Below are 15409 nucleotides of genomic sequence, written 5' to 3'. Positions count from 1 at the left end.
GAAGCTAGAATTAATGGATGTTTGAGCATGTTGACTAAAAACAAGGGACTCAAACAAGTATTAAAACAGTTGCTAATAAATTTTCTGTTGATTGATTCATCAATTAAACAGCTAATAGTTTGCTAAACTAAACATGCTGTACCTCACCAGGAGACATTTTTGTTGTTTCCTACTTGTAGTCCTTTTCTGCTCACTCTCAGTCATGCTGTTTGGTGGTGCGATCATGGATAAATTTGATATTTCACACAAAATTAAACAACACAGTTTTTTGTATGATCTATATTTAAATGAGTGAACTTTATCAGAACAATTTATCATCCGCCTAACAAAATGTAGTGGTTAGTTTGTACTCATTAGATGAAAGTAAACAACTATGGTAATGAAAATTAAGAAACAATTGGGATATGAAATTAAAAAGTTGCGATTATTATTTGATATGGATCAACTGGACTTTTATTATGTCAAAAAATATACAGTACTTCGAGCACTGGTGGTCAAACCATTGGGTGATTCAGAATACATTACGAAGTTTAAAAGAAGGAAAGATGTAGGCCATGTATTATTAAAGGCTTTTTATGATTATACTCAAGACTCAGAGTGCCTTGGATTTTCTCTTCTTTTTACAGACATTATGAAGTTTCTTTGAGACCAAATGATGAAAGGCAAGTTACATAAAACCAATCACATCATGACGCAAAAAATATGATTTCATAGCAAACAGTATTTCTGTTCCATTTAGCCAAGAGCATAGTCAGAATTAAATAGCTGTGCAAGGTTAAAGCAAATACAATTAAGGATTATATATTTTCTGTTGCAGTTCTTGAGGAGGTGTAATAAATGATATTTAAAATGTAGCAAAGAGCCGGTTAAAGGTGCAGTGTCTAGAATTTAGTGGCATCTAACAGAACGGACTTTGTTAGAAATGGGATATAATATTTATAAGTATGTTTTAATTAGTATAATCACCTGAAAATAAGAAATGTTGTGTTTTCGTACCTTAGAATGAGCCCTTTGTATCTACACAGGGAGCGGGTCCTCTTCCATGGCCGCCATGTTGTACCACCATGTTTCTACAGGAGCCCAGAAGAGACAAACCAAACACTGGCTCTAGAGAGGGACTTTTGCATTTTTCGCAAGTTTTGCAGCCACCGTAGGTTCTCCTACATGCTTGGAAGTGGAGGGTGAGGGGTACTCAGTTGGTTGCAATCTGCAACCTCACTGCTAGATGCCACTAAATCTTACACACTGGTCCTTTAAAATTTTTACCCTCTCAAATGGAAGTTATAATTTTCATATATATTCATGATGGATCAGAGTGCATTAATATTTGCAGATCTGAGCTGGAATGTTGGGGAACGGGACTGACCATATAGACTTAGAGTATGCATTTTTGATGAGCAGAATCCACTGGAGAAAAAGCAAACCACTAGTTGGTTATTGTAAAGGTCGAGAGGAATGAGGATTGGTTCATGTTATGAGAATTGAACATATTCTAGAGACACTAAGGTCATAAATTGACCGGAGAACAAGTCTTTCTGGTAAAAATGACTACATCGACCACTAATCAGAACAGAGTTATCACAAAATGGGATACATTTCATAGTTTGGATGAGACTAATAATAGGTAATGCAAAATGTCTTGGTGCTTGGTGAACAGGTCCATTTTTTCCTTCCGCAGGGAGATACATCAGTTGTAATGGCTCTCATTTTGGCGGCACAACTGGGAAAGCTTTAAACAGATTTGGCACCAGACAGACAAATGGCTCGACCGCACAGATCAGTGTGACAATAAAACCAGAGCCCAAAGAATTAAATCAACCCCAAGAGTAATTACATTCAAACTATTGGTCAACCTTTTTCCATTCGCTTATCCCATTGTTATCAGAGACATCATCTCTCAGCTCCTGTGTACAACAGGTCCACAAGTGTGGAATATATTTCAGGCGGTAATGATGTTGCGTGCAAGGGCCTCGTATCCTGTGGGACAAGAGGAGTGAGAAGATGATTTTATTAGACAAAAGATTGACGCTTAACCTGAAACGTGGTGGAAAGGAAGATCAAATCCATCCTGAAATTCATGAGCTCTGCAGCGTGAGTGCATACAGGATCACTCAGACACAGTATGAGTCATACTGTATCTGAAATTGGCTGGTGGTGAACACTCACAAGTATTCTCCAAGTGGCCATTTCAGTAAATGCACATGTCACTGACAATATGTTTATACAGTAAGTGGTTTATCAGCCTGTTTTATGGGAAATAAATTAATGGAAAGTTCCTCCTCCGAACTTTGACATGACATGCTCTGTGCCATAAAGTTGCTTAATTAACTCAGAGTTTAGTGGGGAATTTTTATTCTTTTTTTGGGCAATGTGACTGTACAGATGACTCAGTGGAGCTCGCTCTAACCACGCTGAATTTTTCCATTATGCTGGAGGAGTCTTATAATCCGAAGATTCAAAGGACTGCAGGGCAAAGAGGGATTTTCCTACACAACAAAATAAGGACCAATATTTGCAGCGTACCCTATGGTGTCCTGTTTATTTGATCTGTGAAAATGTACAGGACTAATTATGTGCAAATGTACTCATTAGCTGAAGCCACTCCACAGAGAGAAATTGTCGATGAATTATTCAAGCTCTCTCTCTCCCATACATGACATCAATACTCGGCCATTCCTGCCACACTGCTGTGCATTCTCATCTCCAATTGCATTCTGCCGCTTTGAAATGAAGAGTCTTTGAATTTATCAGAAGAGATGCTCAAAGAATACAAATCATTTATATCTGTCTGCTCCAGGTTTGACTATCTTCCCAGCCTCCAGCCTTCTCTCCTCAGACCCCTGTCCTCTGCACTGTAGATTTAATTAGTTCTGCCCCAGTAACCCTGTGCCTTTCTTCTTCTTCCCCTCAGGATATGGCCATGCAGCCCCCAGCACAGATGGAGGGAAGGTGTTCTGCATGCTCTACGCCCTCCTGGGCATCCCTCTCACCTTGGTCATGTTCCAGAGCGTTGGTGAGCGGATCAACACCGTTGTCAGGTACCTGCTCCACCGCCTGAAGAAGTGCCTTGGCATGAGGCGCACCGAGGTTTCCATGGTCAACATGGTGACCATCGGCTTCATATCCTGCATGAGCACTCTGTGCGTGGGAGCGCTGGCCTTCTCTCATTTTGAGGGATGGACCTTCTTTCACGCCTACTACTACTGCTTCATCACGCTCACCACCATCGGCTTCGGGGACTATGTGGCGCTGCAGAATGACCACGCTCTACAGAAGAAGCCACAATACGTGGCCTTCAGCTTCATCTACATCCTGACAGGCTTGGCTGTGATCGGAGCCTTCCTCAACTTAGCGGTCCTCCGCTTCATGACCATGAACGCTGAGGATGAGAAGAGGGATGCTGAGCAGAGGGCTTTACTCGCACATAATGGTCAGGCGGGCGGACACATCCACTGCTCTGTAGACCCGGCCTCCTCCTCCTCCACGCCGTCTGGGTGTGGCGGAGGGAGCGCAGTTGGAGGTAGTGGGGGAGGAGCAGCGAGCCGGGGCCTACGTAACGTTTATGCCGAGGTGCTCCACTTCCAGTCCATGTGCTCCTGCCTTTGGTACAAGAGCAGAGAGAAGCTGCAGTACTCCATACCCATGATCATCCCACGAGATCTCTCCACTTCGGACACCTACATGGAGCAGGGAGAGGCTTTCTCCAACCCCCTCCACTCCAACGGCTGTGTGTGCAGCCTGCAGCGCCACTCGGGCATCAGCTCAGTGTCTACTGGTCTGCACAGCATCAGCAACTACAGAAGACTCAATAAACGAAGAAGCTCCATCTAGAAACCAGGAGAACTTCATGCTTTAAGGTCATGTCCCACTTGTGTGCACCATGTGGTGAGGAGGAGCTCTGCTACTGCGCTCCTAAATTAGCTGTGGACATCAGGGGAACACAACTCCAGTCTGAAAGAGACGCAGCGCTCCTGATGTTTGCTTCTTTAAGGCGCTGAAAAGAATGGAGCTGCAAGCCAGACTCCAGCCATGCATTTAACTTCCATTAGCTAAGCACAAACCATTTAGGACTAACATCATTACTGATGTCACTGAGAAATAATGCTAATGGTAGTTTAAGGAGAATTAATTACACAAACTCTGAAACTGTTGCTGTTAGAAAACAGGGAAATTAAAATATGTGCAGCTCTTTCTGCACCTCTGAATTCTAATATTATTATACTGTAATGATATTGAATTCAGTATTTTCTTTGTTCATATGACAGAAAATATCTTCTAATAAGAAAAGGGACAAAGTACACTGTGAGCAATGTTTTTAAGAGGGAGTGGGGTGTATAAACTGTAAATAATGCCCCGCTGAGAAAATACAAACCTTATTTTATTGAATAATCTTAAATCCACTTTTTCCAAAAAGAACTTTCCAAAAGGAATCTTTGGTTGTATGTATTATACTCACTTCAGTGAAATTAAAAATTGTATATATTTGGACACTTCACTTGTAGGTGTTATTGAGGGAAAGCCTATTTTTTCAAGTTTTCAGAAATAATCTCATTGTCTTCTCCTGTGTGTCTGTAACTGAAGTTCAGGTTCAAGACAAACTTTTCTGATGTGCTTCATCTATTTTCCTTCCATGAGAAAACTCACATTTAGAGGCATTTAACTGACAGTTTTGATCGAGAGTGATTGCGCAGGTATGGCTTAAATGACTCACTGAAGGACTTTAACCACTAGGCCTCCCTGCCGCCCCTCTCAGACCTCACTGTCGTATTTTGTACAAATCACTATGAATTTCTTTTTCATAGTTTCTTCCTGTGCATCAAACTATTTTATGTACTTGTTGCTCGTCATATGTTTTCATATAGCACAACTATATTCTACTATAGTTTAAACTAGAGCATGTAAGCTCACTTTGTGCATAGTAGAAAATCATATCTTATTCACTGCTGCACCTTAGAAGATTGTTGTATTATGCTTTAGGACACTGGAATTCAGTGCACAATTTTATTTCATTTTTTTATGGAATCACATTTATGTTTTGTTATGTAAATGATATGCCCTAATTAATTCTGTCTTGTGTTATCAGTCTGAGTTGTTTGATTCCATTCTCTGTGTTACTGATGACTGAGAATAATAGCAACACACCTCACTAATAAATGGCCTCAGAGTTTGCACCTCATGCACTTACAGGGTCTTTGCTCCGGCCCCAAGTAACACACTTGATTCAGCCAACTGAGGTCTTTATGCAGTGTTCATTTTGTGTTAGACCTCTGACGGAGTTTTCTTGCATAATCTTTATTTTATTTTATTTTTGTAGTTTTGCTTTACAATGTCTCGATATTTTAGTCTTATCACATTCACAGTCACATTTTCATCTTTTTTTTCTACTGGAAGATACTTCTTAACTGCAATATACCCATTAACAATGTTCAGCATCTCTCAGTAACTGAGTGAAGGACATGTGTGTGTGGCTATACATTTACAGTATGCTTTTCCTTTAATCATAATAAAATATGATTTAATTTAAAACAATAGTTTATTTATTTGAGTGTCAACTGGTCTGAATAATCTAATAATCTTTTAGTCTTATTATATGTACATTCATTTATTGTTTGTATTGTTTTTGTTACTATTAATGATGTACTGAATCTAACTTGCATAACTTGCGCATGCGTCTACCAAAGATTATATGCATACAAGATAATACATCAGCGTTATGGTCATCTGCCAGAAGCTCCATCATAAATTGACTTTTATTTTTACAATAAACTTTTTAGATCTTGGTCTTTGTAAAGTATACATTTTAACCAGATGAAGGATTTGAGTCATTGGATGTCTAGATCTTAAGTTATCAGAGAAACAAGCTGAGCCAACGTTAGCAGCAGCTCGGCTCACAGCCCCTCCCAGAAGTCCTGTTTCCACTGAACAGCATCAGAGAAACACTGATTTTTAACATGAAACAGCTTTTTCCAGTGTTTTTACCAGTTTTAATCACCAAGTCCACTTTGTTTTCCTGGTAAAAACCTCATGCACAATGAACACTGAACCAAGAGAAGCTGACTGCAACAAAGGCGATGGTATTTGTTTAACAATGAAGACACATGATCCCACGCTACTTCACGACATCATCAAACTCCGTCTCGTGTTATTGTTTTGATTGAGAGACCCCTTGCAGCAGAAATTACATTTTGCATATTTAATATTGAATAAATAAATTGCAGATTGCAGATAAAGTGAGCAATAGTGGTAGGCATTAATACTGGATGTAATGAGAAAGCATTACATGGACCAACATTCATTCAGCTGAAAATTGTAGCTCTGGGCAACTCATAACAGGGGGAAAGGACAAAAATGACTTGTTACAAAACCAAAGAAATAATGTTTTTCTTCTCAATGCTCCAGACCAAAGGTGCTCTATTGCAGAATTGTCTTATAAAAATATGCATTTGATCAAAAACAGAAAATATGAGTTGATATGAGAGCAACTAAAAGATATAATTTTCAAATATAAATTTTTCCCCATATTTTTTGTGTCTTATTTGTCTCTATCTGATGTTATATGTTTTTGTGCTTTTATATTTCCTTCCTGTTTTCACTTTTGCTTTTTTGCTTCTGTAAAGTACAAGACATTGCCTTTTAATTTACAAAGTATCCTGTATAAATAAAGATTTTAGGCAAGCAGATCTCATTATATGGAGTACACACACCTACCGTGTGAACTGGCTTGTTTGGACACCGTTGCAGCAAATCTCTGTATCTATACCCGCCTGTGTCACCATTGCTTTCATCATGGCTAACTTTGCAGCCGGGCCTCAGTGCCATGTTACATAACCAAAGTTGGGATGAGGTGACTGAGTTTACTCACCCTTGTCATGATATTTATTACATAACTGTCACAGTGGCACCTGTATAGCTGAAACCATAAAGCCTGTCTTCCGCTCCACTTCCAAGAAGAAAGTTCCCTGACAATCAGGAGAGATCTTGATGTCCTTCATTACCTTTCATCACTCACCCTGCCAGGTTTGACCTGTATCAGCACTCTGCAGCTGCACAGTGCTCCTCACCAGCTCATCGCTATCTTCACATCACCTGTCGCTCTGGTTTACATGACAACCACATACACACATACACCCATGACAGAGTAACAACATTTAAAGTTGTGGGATTTTTTTTGTCTGTAATACAAAAGAAATATAATCAAATAAGTGATGTTACAATTTATTTGTGTATCTTCTGTCAAAGTGCATCATACATAATCATCAAGCTTTTTGTTAGTTTGTATAATTATGTGTCCGCTCAATTTTAACTAAGGAGTTTATCTAGGTAGCAAATCTCCCTCTTGACAATATTATCAGACATCACAATATCAATTTCTACTGTTATGCAGACGATCAATGACTATATATTTCAGTTTCACTGAATGACCCCACTTCTTTCAGTGTTCTTATTGCTAAATGAGGAAATAATGATGAAATTACAGTCGAAAGCCCGAAGTCTAAAGCTCTGAATCCTGATTATGCCTAAAGGCGCAATAACAGTTCAGATGATTCAAATGTAAATCAAATGTTCAAATGTGTGTTCAGAAACACTGGCCTTTACTTTCCGTTATGATCAGAGGGGTAACACACAAATGTACTGTACCTTTTTCTTATGTAATGTCACTTCTATGATAAACTTTTGTGTATTTAATGTATATAACCATAAAATTACGGATTGTGACTTCAGCAATATGAAATCACACCTAATTAGTGAAACGATGTGGTGCACTGTTTCTCTAATTGTTTTTTAAGATCCCCTCCTCTGGAAATGTTTGTGAATAATTTGTGTCTGATTTATCCACAAAAAAGTGAAATTACATAAAAGCACACCAACTCCTTCTCTCTGATTTAAAAATTCTGACTTTGTGATTATGCAAATATTTTTAACTTTTAAAGTTTAAATGTTGGGCCTAAGATGTCTCCTACTTAACTGAAAAGTCCACTCTCAGTGTATGTGGACTGGAGGTTTCACAGTTTCACATTTCCACATCACATTGGGCAAATTGCATAGTAGACCAAGATTGGCTTCTAAAAATGTGACATCTCCTAATCATGTTCATAAATGCATGTATTAAACTGAGATAAACTGAAACTCAGAGAAACTTTCCACTTTCAGCAGATGAATGTGAGAACAACCTTCATAGTGTCAAACTCTGCACATACATGATTCTGCACAGTGAAGCTCAAACATCCAAGAGAAGGAACAATAAGAAAAAGACTTTTATGAGTAGTGGCAGTGGGATTTGTTTTTGTAAGCAGGGCCGTAAGCAGGATCAAGAAATCTTGGGGTCAAGAATCCAGTGTTCCCCAGAGCAATATCAACCCCCTAAGAAATCTTTTTTATTAGCCACCAAAAAAGTCTGTAAAGAAATCTGTTCTATATTATTTGACCGTAAAACACTACAAGAATGTCTAAATGCTGTTTCAAAGCCTTGTCGGGAATATAAGAATTGGAGAGCATAGAAGATGTATTTCTTGCTGGCATATTTATGTTTTTGTCTTTGAACAAATGTCAGAATGTCAGAATCAGGTTTAGAGTCAAGACTCTTTTATGGTAGGTCGCTCGACACTTTTGAGAAGTGTTGCTCTACTGAAATGACGTATTTTTGACAGAAAAAAGCACTTTCTTTTCATGTCGCACACCTGGAGAATGTTATTATGACATAGACACCGTCATATTTTGCAATGTGATTGGATAGTGTTACCTATGTTGCCATGGAGATTATAGTTTTTACTGAACTTCCTTCCCTTTGGTCTGTAACTTTAGATAACTTGTAACATCCTTGTTTAATTAGTCCTGGTTGGTAATTGGTAAATGGTAAATGGACTGCCTTTATATATAGTCTTCTGACAGCTCAAAGCGCTTTTACACTACAAGCCATATTCACCCATTCACACACACATTCATACGCTGATGGCAGAGGCTGCCATACAAGGTCCCAACCTGTGCGTCAGTAGGATCTAATCATTCACGCACACATTCACACACCAATGGCACAGCCAATGGGAGCAATTTGGGGTTCAGTATCTTGCCCAAGGACACTTTGACATGCAGGCTGGAGGAACCAGGAATCAAACTGCCAATCTTCCGATTAATAGACGACCCACCCTACCTCCTGAGCCACAGCTATCAGTATGATATAATGTAACTAAACAAGCCAACTGGAGAATGGGATCTGGTTACCATGGAGACAACTGAAACCATTTGCCAAAGCATAAATTGAAAATGTCACGCAACTATTTAATTTCTGTTAAGTGACACTTATCAAAAGGGTTGAGCGACCCACCATAAATCAGCCATTATTCTTCCTTCCCTTAATTCTCTAAAAGAAAATAATGATTGTGACAGTTTATTTAATTCTGAAGGGTTAATTCCTTTACTTCTGTTCCCTTTAGCCAGGTAATGGATTCAAACACAGGTGGCACTGCCACTAACCTCACAAAGATGTCAATCTCAGTCCTTTTTAAAACAAATAACAGCTGAAGAGCCTTTCTTTAGGTCTTTGAACACAATCACAACATACTACTGTAGCATATGTGACAGCAAACATGTAAATATTTATGGGTTTAAGGACACAAATTACTTCTGACAGGCTGCAGTTCTTCATGCTTGGAAAGTCAAGCATTACAAAATGAACTGAGGAAATATTCAATCTGAAGTGATGTTTTTCATATTCAACAATTTTTGTTGTTTTACACTAATATAAACACCAGAAAAGATTAATTACAAATTACAATAAACTGCAAAGACATATGTATATAATTTTGTGGAAATTTGGAGCTTGCTAACTAAGAAACACCGCTCTGGATGTAATTAAGCAAAGAGATTTAACTTAATCGATTACGGAGACATTTGGATACAGCCTCAGTGCAGAGTTGACACATGAGATGCTACTCTAAGTCTGCTGGAAAAGCCTCCATAGTTATACTTCAGAGAAGGATTTGCTTCCCAAACAGCCTTTGCTCTAGACAAAACATAACACCAAGAAGAAAGATAGAACTTGACCCAAGAGAGGCCAGCTGGATAATATGGAAAATTCCTTCACAGATCCCCCCTTGTTGATCAAAAGATCAATAATAATTAACTACGATATTATCCTTCAGAGTTGGAGTAATATATACCTGCCTTAATCAATCAAACCTCATTTGTCAAACATCATGTGAATCAAAGTTTACAAAGATTAATATGAATAGATTTTATAACAATTAAGAATTAATAATGCAATGTAAAATTACTAATGTAATGTAGTAATCTTATGAATGTAGTGTAGTGTAACTACACTAACTATATATACTTTAAGATTAATTATAAAAACAAATCATAAACAAACCAAAAGAAAATGCACACATGGCTCTTAGTTCACATACGTAAGGATACACTTCATCATCTATTAAGGTTTTTCCATTCGTTCAACATTTCATTGTTTTTAAACATTTTCATCTTCATTCATCATTTCATCAAAGATATTACCCAGTGGAACCCAATCTTCGAATCCTCGGAGGTCATCATACATCACCTCCAAACCATTATCATTATTGCCTACCATTTGCTGAGTGGCTTGAAGAGCAGTAGTGATTCTCTTCAGGTGGTTTGTCTCAGAACCACAATAGTGGTGACATAATTAACATGGTGATCAAGAAGAATACACATAAGGCTAAATCCACAAAAGGATTGAGCGGCTTTTGTGACTGCTAAACCTGTGCACTGCAAACTGCACTGTCAAGGTAATAGCTTCATGGTTCACATGTGCGGTGGCATATCCAGGACATTTTGACTGGGGTGGCCAAGATGGGACACAGCGCTAGTGTGTGTGCATAGCAAACCTTAATGAATGACAGGAGATCAAAATGTGTAAATACAGACGTTCAATGCATCACTTTGCTTCAGCATAGGCACAGATAAACTCATGTTAGCATCCATTGTAATATTTGTGCTCAAGGCCAGGTTGATGTTTTTATATTTTATAATATAGTGTTAAACTAAAGGTGCCATGCTGATCACCCACAACAACTAAATTTAATATTACAACCTTATATTGCAACAGCACTAACATGCAGCTACCATTCCATTCAATTTTTTATTCCACGTACATCACATTTTCCATTTCCACCTATCACAGTCTCTGGGAAGCAGTGGCTATTTAAACATGTCTATTTTTGATCAGTAATTCTGTTCAGGAGAGGCATCACATTTTCTAAGAGCCGTTTCCCTGTAGTGGAGTAAATATGTTATGTGTAACAGGTTCAGAATGGAGCTCTGGTTCAAATTGGTGCAACACATTTATTCACAGGGGTAACCTGTGCAAAATATATTTTAAAAAAGGTGTCAGCAATGTTATTCATATCATTGTGGCGTTAACTCAGCTTGCATCAGCTCTACTATCTTTGAACTGTGAACTTCAATGTAATAACTTTAGCTTACAGTCCTGCTTTAATGTTTTCAATGGACTTCACTTAATTTAAACATCCTGTACACAATGCTACAAACATCTACATGTAAACTGCACCTTAACATTTTCTACACAATACAGAAACAATATCGAGCATACATAATCGTAAACATATTTTCTCATCTGTATGAGTAAAACTCTCATATGTTCCATAGATGTCTTTTACTCAGTTTAACTAATTGAAAACATCACATTACACCTTTAACTGTGTTTACTGAATGACCTTGACAGTATAACAATGGCTGGGAAATACAATAAACCTCATTTTCCAGCCTGTGTTCCTATAGGCCCACAGGTTTAACTTGGCTGGTTAACTGCCTCTATTCTAGTAACAATCTTAATACACTCTGAACACAAATGAAATTATCTACATGACACAGTAATATGCTATTAAACAAAACTGGACAAACTACTATGGTGGGTGTACTTAAACTAAAAATTCCACAGGCTTTATCGTATCAAAATTGCCACTAATGCTATCTATTAACACACGTTAGACTGTGAATTACATATGCTAATCACTAATGCTAATCACTAGCGTGAAATGTTAATGCTTCCAGCACATAAACACATCCCAGCCCCACTTGTACCTTTAAATTCACATTGTATGCGGTGCCAAACCAATGGCCACAACACAGGAGTTTACTCTATTTTGTCACCATAACAGTCCCATTTTAATTTTCTTACCTCTGCAAAACATATTTAAAACAGCTACCAGCACGTTACTCATGGTGGCGTTAGCTCAGTTTGCAGTCACTGTGCCAGAGTCCTGGCTCCTGACGGCCAGTACGTACTTTAGATTTCAAGACCTGCTTTTTTTCTGACTCATGGTCAAAAGTCCACTGACTAGAGATCAGCTCTCACAGCCTCAGTCATACCATTACTATAGTAGAAGGAAATGGCAAACTGGCCCTATATCAGCTGATCAGCTGTCATCATTGTTTGACCAGCGTTGTCCCACCTTATTGTGCTGATGAACTTGACCAACAAACTATCAGATCTGTGGTGGCCACATGGGTGACCAATGAGATTTCAGGGTGATAGCCACCCCCTAAAATTGCCATTGAACATGTGCCTGTGTAAAAACTGCCTAATTCACAAAGACCAGCGCTAATTGCCGCACACAATTAGGGTGGAGCGTCTGTGCACAAACTCACTCCTCTCTCTGTCTCTCTCTCTCTCTCTCTCTTCAAATCTTCAAGCTTGTGAGGCTTGAATGATATTGAATTGATATTGAATGATATCAAGGGCGGATCAAGTAGATATGGTGTGTGGTAGGCTTATCTCGGACTTTCAGCTGCTAAAAATAAAAATGTCCTGACAGCTCTGATGGAGCTCAGGATTCATCCATAAGGGCTGCTTTATTACAAACAATTCCACCGTATAAACCTGGAATCTGTGTCTAACAGCTGACCTGTGTAGATGTGTAGCAGAACACAGAACATTAATTACTGTCAGATCCTGACCGATCCGGTGTTAATGAAGTTACCACTGCTGTGCCGCTGGCATAAATGCAACAGCCTCTTTCACAGTTTGGAGCCCACTTATCGTTTCAGCTGCTGTTTGTTGCCCACAGCTGGCTGTGTGTCACAGCCAGCTGTGGGCAACAAACAGAACATCAGTACTGATGTTTCTGCGAAATCCCAGATAAATTCAGTAACACCTGAACAACATTATTGTAAGATTCAGACATTAATCTAACATGTTTCAGACCTGCCTGAGTCACATTAATAGCTGTAGCCAATTCTGTTCTCTATTTCAGTAGATTATGTTATAGATGTGAATATTACAGAAGTAAAAGAAGCAAAATACATGGAAATTGGTTTGTGATTGTGGAGAGCTCTGTCTGTGCACCCCTCTGCTAATTAAAGACACGCAAATTGAGGCTTTTGTGCTGTCTGCAGTTTCCATTATGGACCAATCTCTGTGCTGAAATGTGGAGAAAAGCCTGAAACACTGGAAACCGCTCCGCTCACTCAAACAGACACAAGTCTTTGCATTTTTAATCAAGTGTTAGCTCAGTCTTTGTAAATTTAAAATGTGTGGCCACCACTAAATTGTGATCTCTCTGTTTTCTCATACAACCGGATAACTCTGTGGGCAATAACCATGGGTGATTTGTCCAAACAGTGATGACCTTCTCTTTTGAAAAGTTTGTTCAGTGTTGTCAGTTACATGTAACCCCAGTTGTTTACATCTGTGGAGGACTAAGTTTATGGATGCCTGACCAGTATATTCAAATATATGGCTTATTACCGTGACTCCTGTCCTATCTTGGTGAGCAGTCTCAGTATGTAACAGGTAAGGGTCAGTCAGTATGTTCTGTCCTTTCAGTTCTCCACTAGTACTACAGACCTGAAACTCCCCTGTACATCTATACAAGAATTGTTCAGTTACGAGTTCCGTGGGGAATTGAAACCCAGTTCTCTGGAGAGTAGTGGTAAGGCAGTGGACCCCATCAGCTGTTATGTTTTCAGTTATAGTGGGATCCCAGGTCAGCAAAGACATGATTGAAAATGTCTATCATGCCCTGGACTCCCAAACCACTGGTTTACTGCTAAGCACGTCAGTGCTCCTCAGTCCTCTTCTTCTTTTGTATAGTCTGGGAACAACCCTACTCAGTCCTGAGCCACTTCAGCAGATTCCCTGATTATTTGGGAAACGGTGGAGTCTCACCTAGTCAGGGGCTTGGCCAGGTGAAACTATTCAACTACATTTACTTAGCTACAGTCTGTTGTGGTCTGTGGAAATCCCTCTTCTGGTTCTTGCACATGCTTGCAGTGGCTGGCATAGACCAGACGGCTGGACACGTGGCTCTCTCTTTTACCTTTGCCACTGATGCTGTTGTCAGCGGCATCAGGAATGGTTCTTTTCCATTAAATCATCACCTTTCTCAATGTTTCTGTTAGTATTACTTCAGTTAGTCAGCTAGTCAACATACTCTGGCAGGTATTCATCAGTTCAAAGCAGAGTGTTTTTGTGGGGTGTCCAAAGTCACTCTCCAGTCTCCTAGACATGACATTCATTGATATTATTCAATATTTCATTCATGAATTTATTTATATTTCCTTTGTTTATATTTATCTTTACCTTATCTTCATGGTCTATGTGTGTGTGTGTGTGTGTTGTCATCCTTCCCACAGCTCCACTCTCCAGACTGGGGTGTCTGATTTCACATCAGCTGTTTTTTTTGCTTTTTTTTTACGTTTTTCACATTTTTCTTACTATTTTTACCATCACACCTGTCACAAGTATATAACTTCTACAATGTAAAATTCTTACATCATATATTCTATAATCATATGATTTCAACCAATCTAACTGCTTTTTACAGCTTTATTTAACAAGAGAGGATGAAGAAACCCATTTAGGGTTAACCTCTGTTGTGGACTGATTGTTTACCCGTACTTTCGACATTCACAGTAGCATTAAACACCAAAACATGCAGACACACACACACGACAGACACTCAATAAATTCAGCTGCAGCATGCAAATCTCTGCTCTCTCTCTAGCCTGCTTTATTTTTTTATTTATGTCAGTGGCAGCAATTTGAGAATATCCATTTATTTATTCATAATAAATAAACCCATGTACACTATTTTATCGGCGCCAAGGTCTCTCAATATGGATACAATTTCAGAACCTCTTTCCCTGTGGACATAGACTCACACTACAGATATCAATTACACTGAAATAAACCTACCATTTATCTATCAGAACGTCTTCCCAGGGATGTAATTCCACTGTCATTAATTTGATCAGTTTTATCTACATCTGATCACAATTCGAAGTTGGTCCAGAAAATATACTAACCAACCACTGACATATGAACAACCTTTAATTTGACCTATTTCACACAACACAGCGAGTTAAACCATTTCTCAGCTCACTTGATTTCTCTCTCTTTTCTGCATATCACAAC

General features: G+C 38.8%; 1 protein-coding gene across 1 annotated transcript in view; it reads left to right on the top strand.

Moving 5' to 3' along the window:
• kcnk3a (potassium channel, subfamily K, member 3a) overlaps nucleotides 1–5538 on the top strand; it is a 38762-nt gene extending 33224 nt beyond the window's left edge. Inside the window, exon 2 of the mRNA XM_044330036.1 lies at nucleotides 2912–5538. Within this exon, the coding sequence (XP_044185971.1) occupies nucleotides 2912–3831 (920 nt within the window). The 3' untranslated portion in view covers nucleotides 3832–5538. The remainder of the gene's footprint in view (nucleotides 1–2911) is intronic.
• Nucleotides 5539–15409: the final 9871 nt, after the last annotated feature.

This window comes from Thunnus albacares, chromosome 16, assembly GCF_914725855.1.
Source record: "Thunnus albacares chromosome 16, fThuAlb1.1, whole genome shotgun sequence".
NCBI classification, from domain to species: Eukaryota; Metazoa; Chordata; class Actinopteri; order Scombriformes; family Scombridae; genus Thunnus; species Thunnus albacares.
The sequence above is the reverse complement of the archived record's forward strand: the minus strand, read 5'-3'. Positions and strand labels throughout refer to the sequence as shown.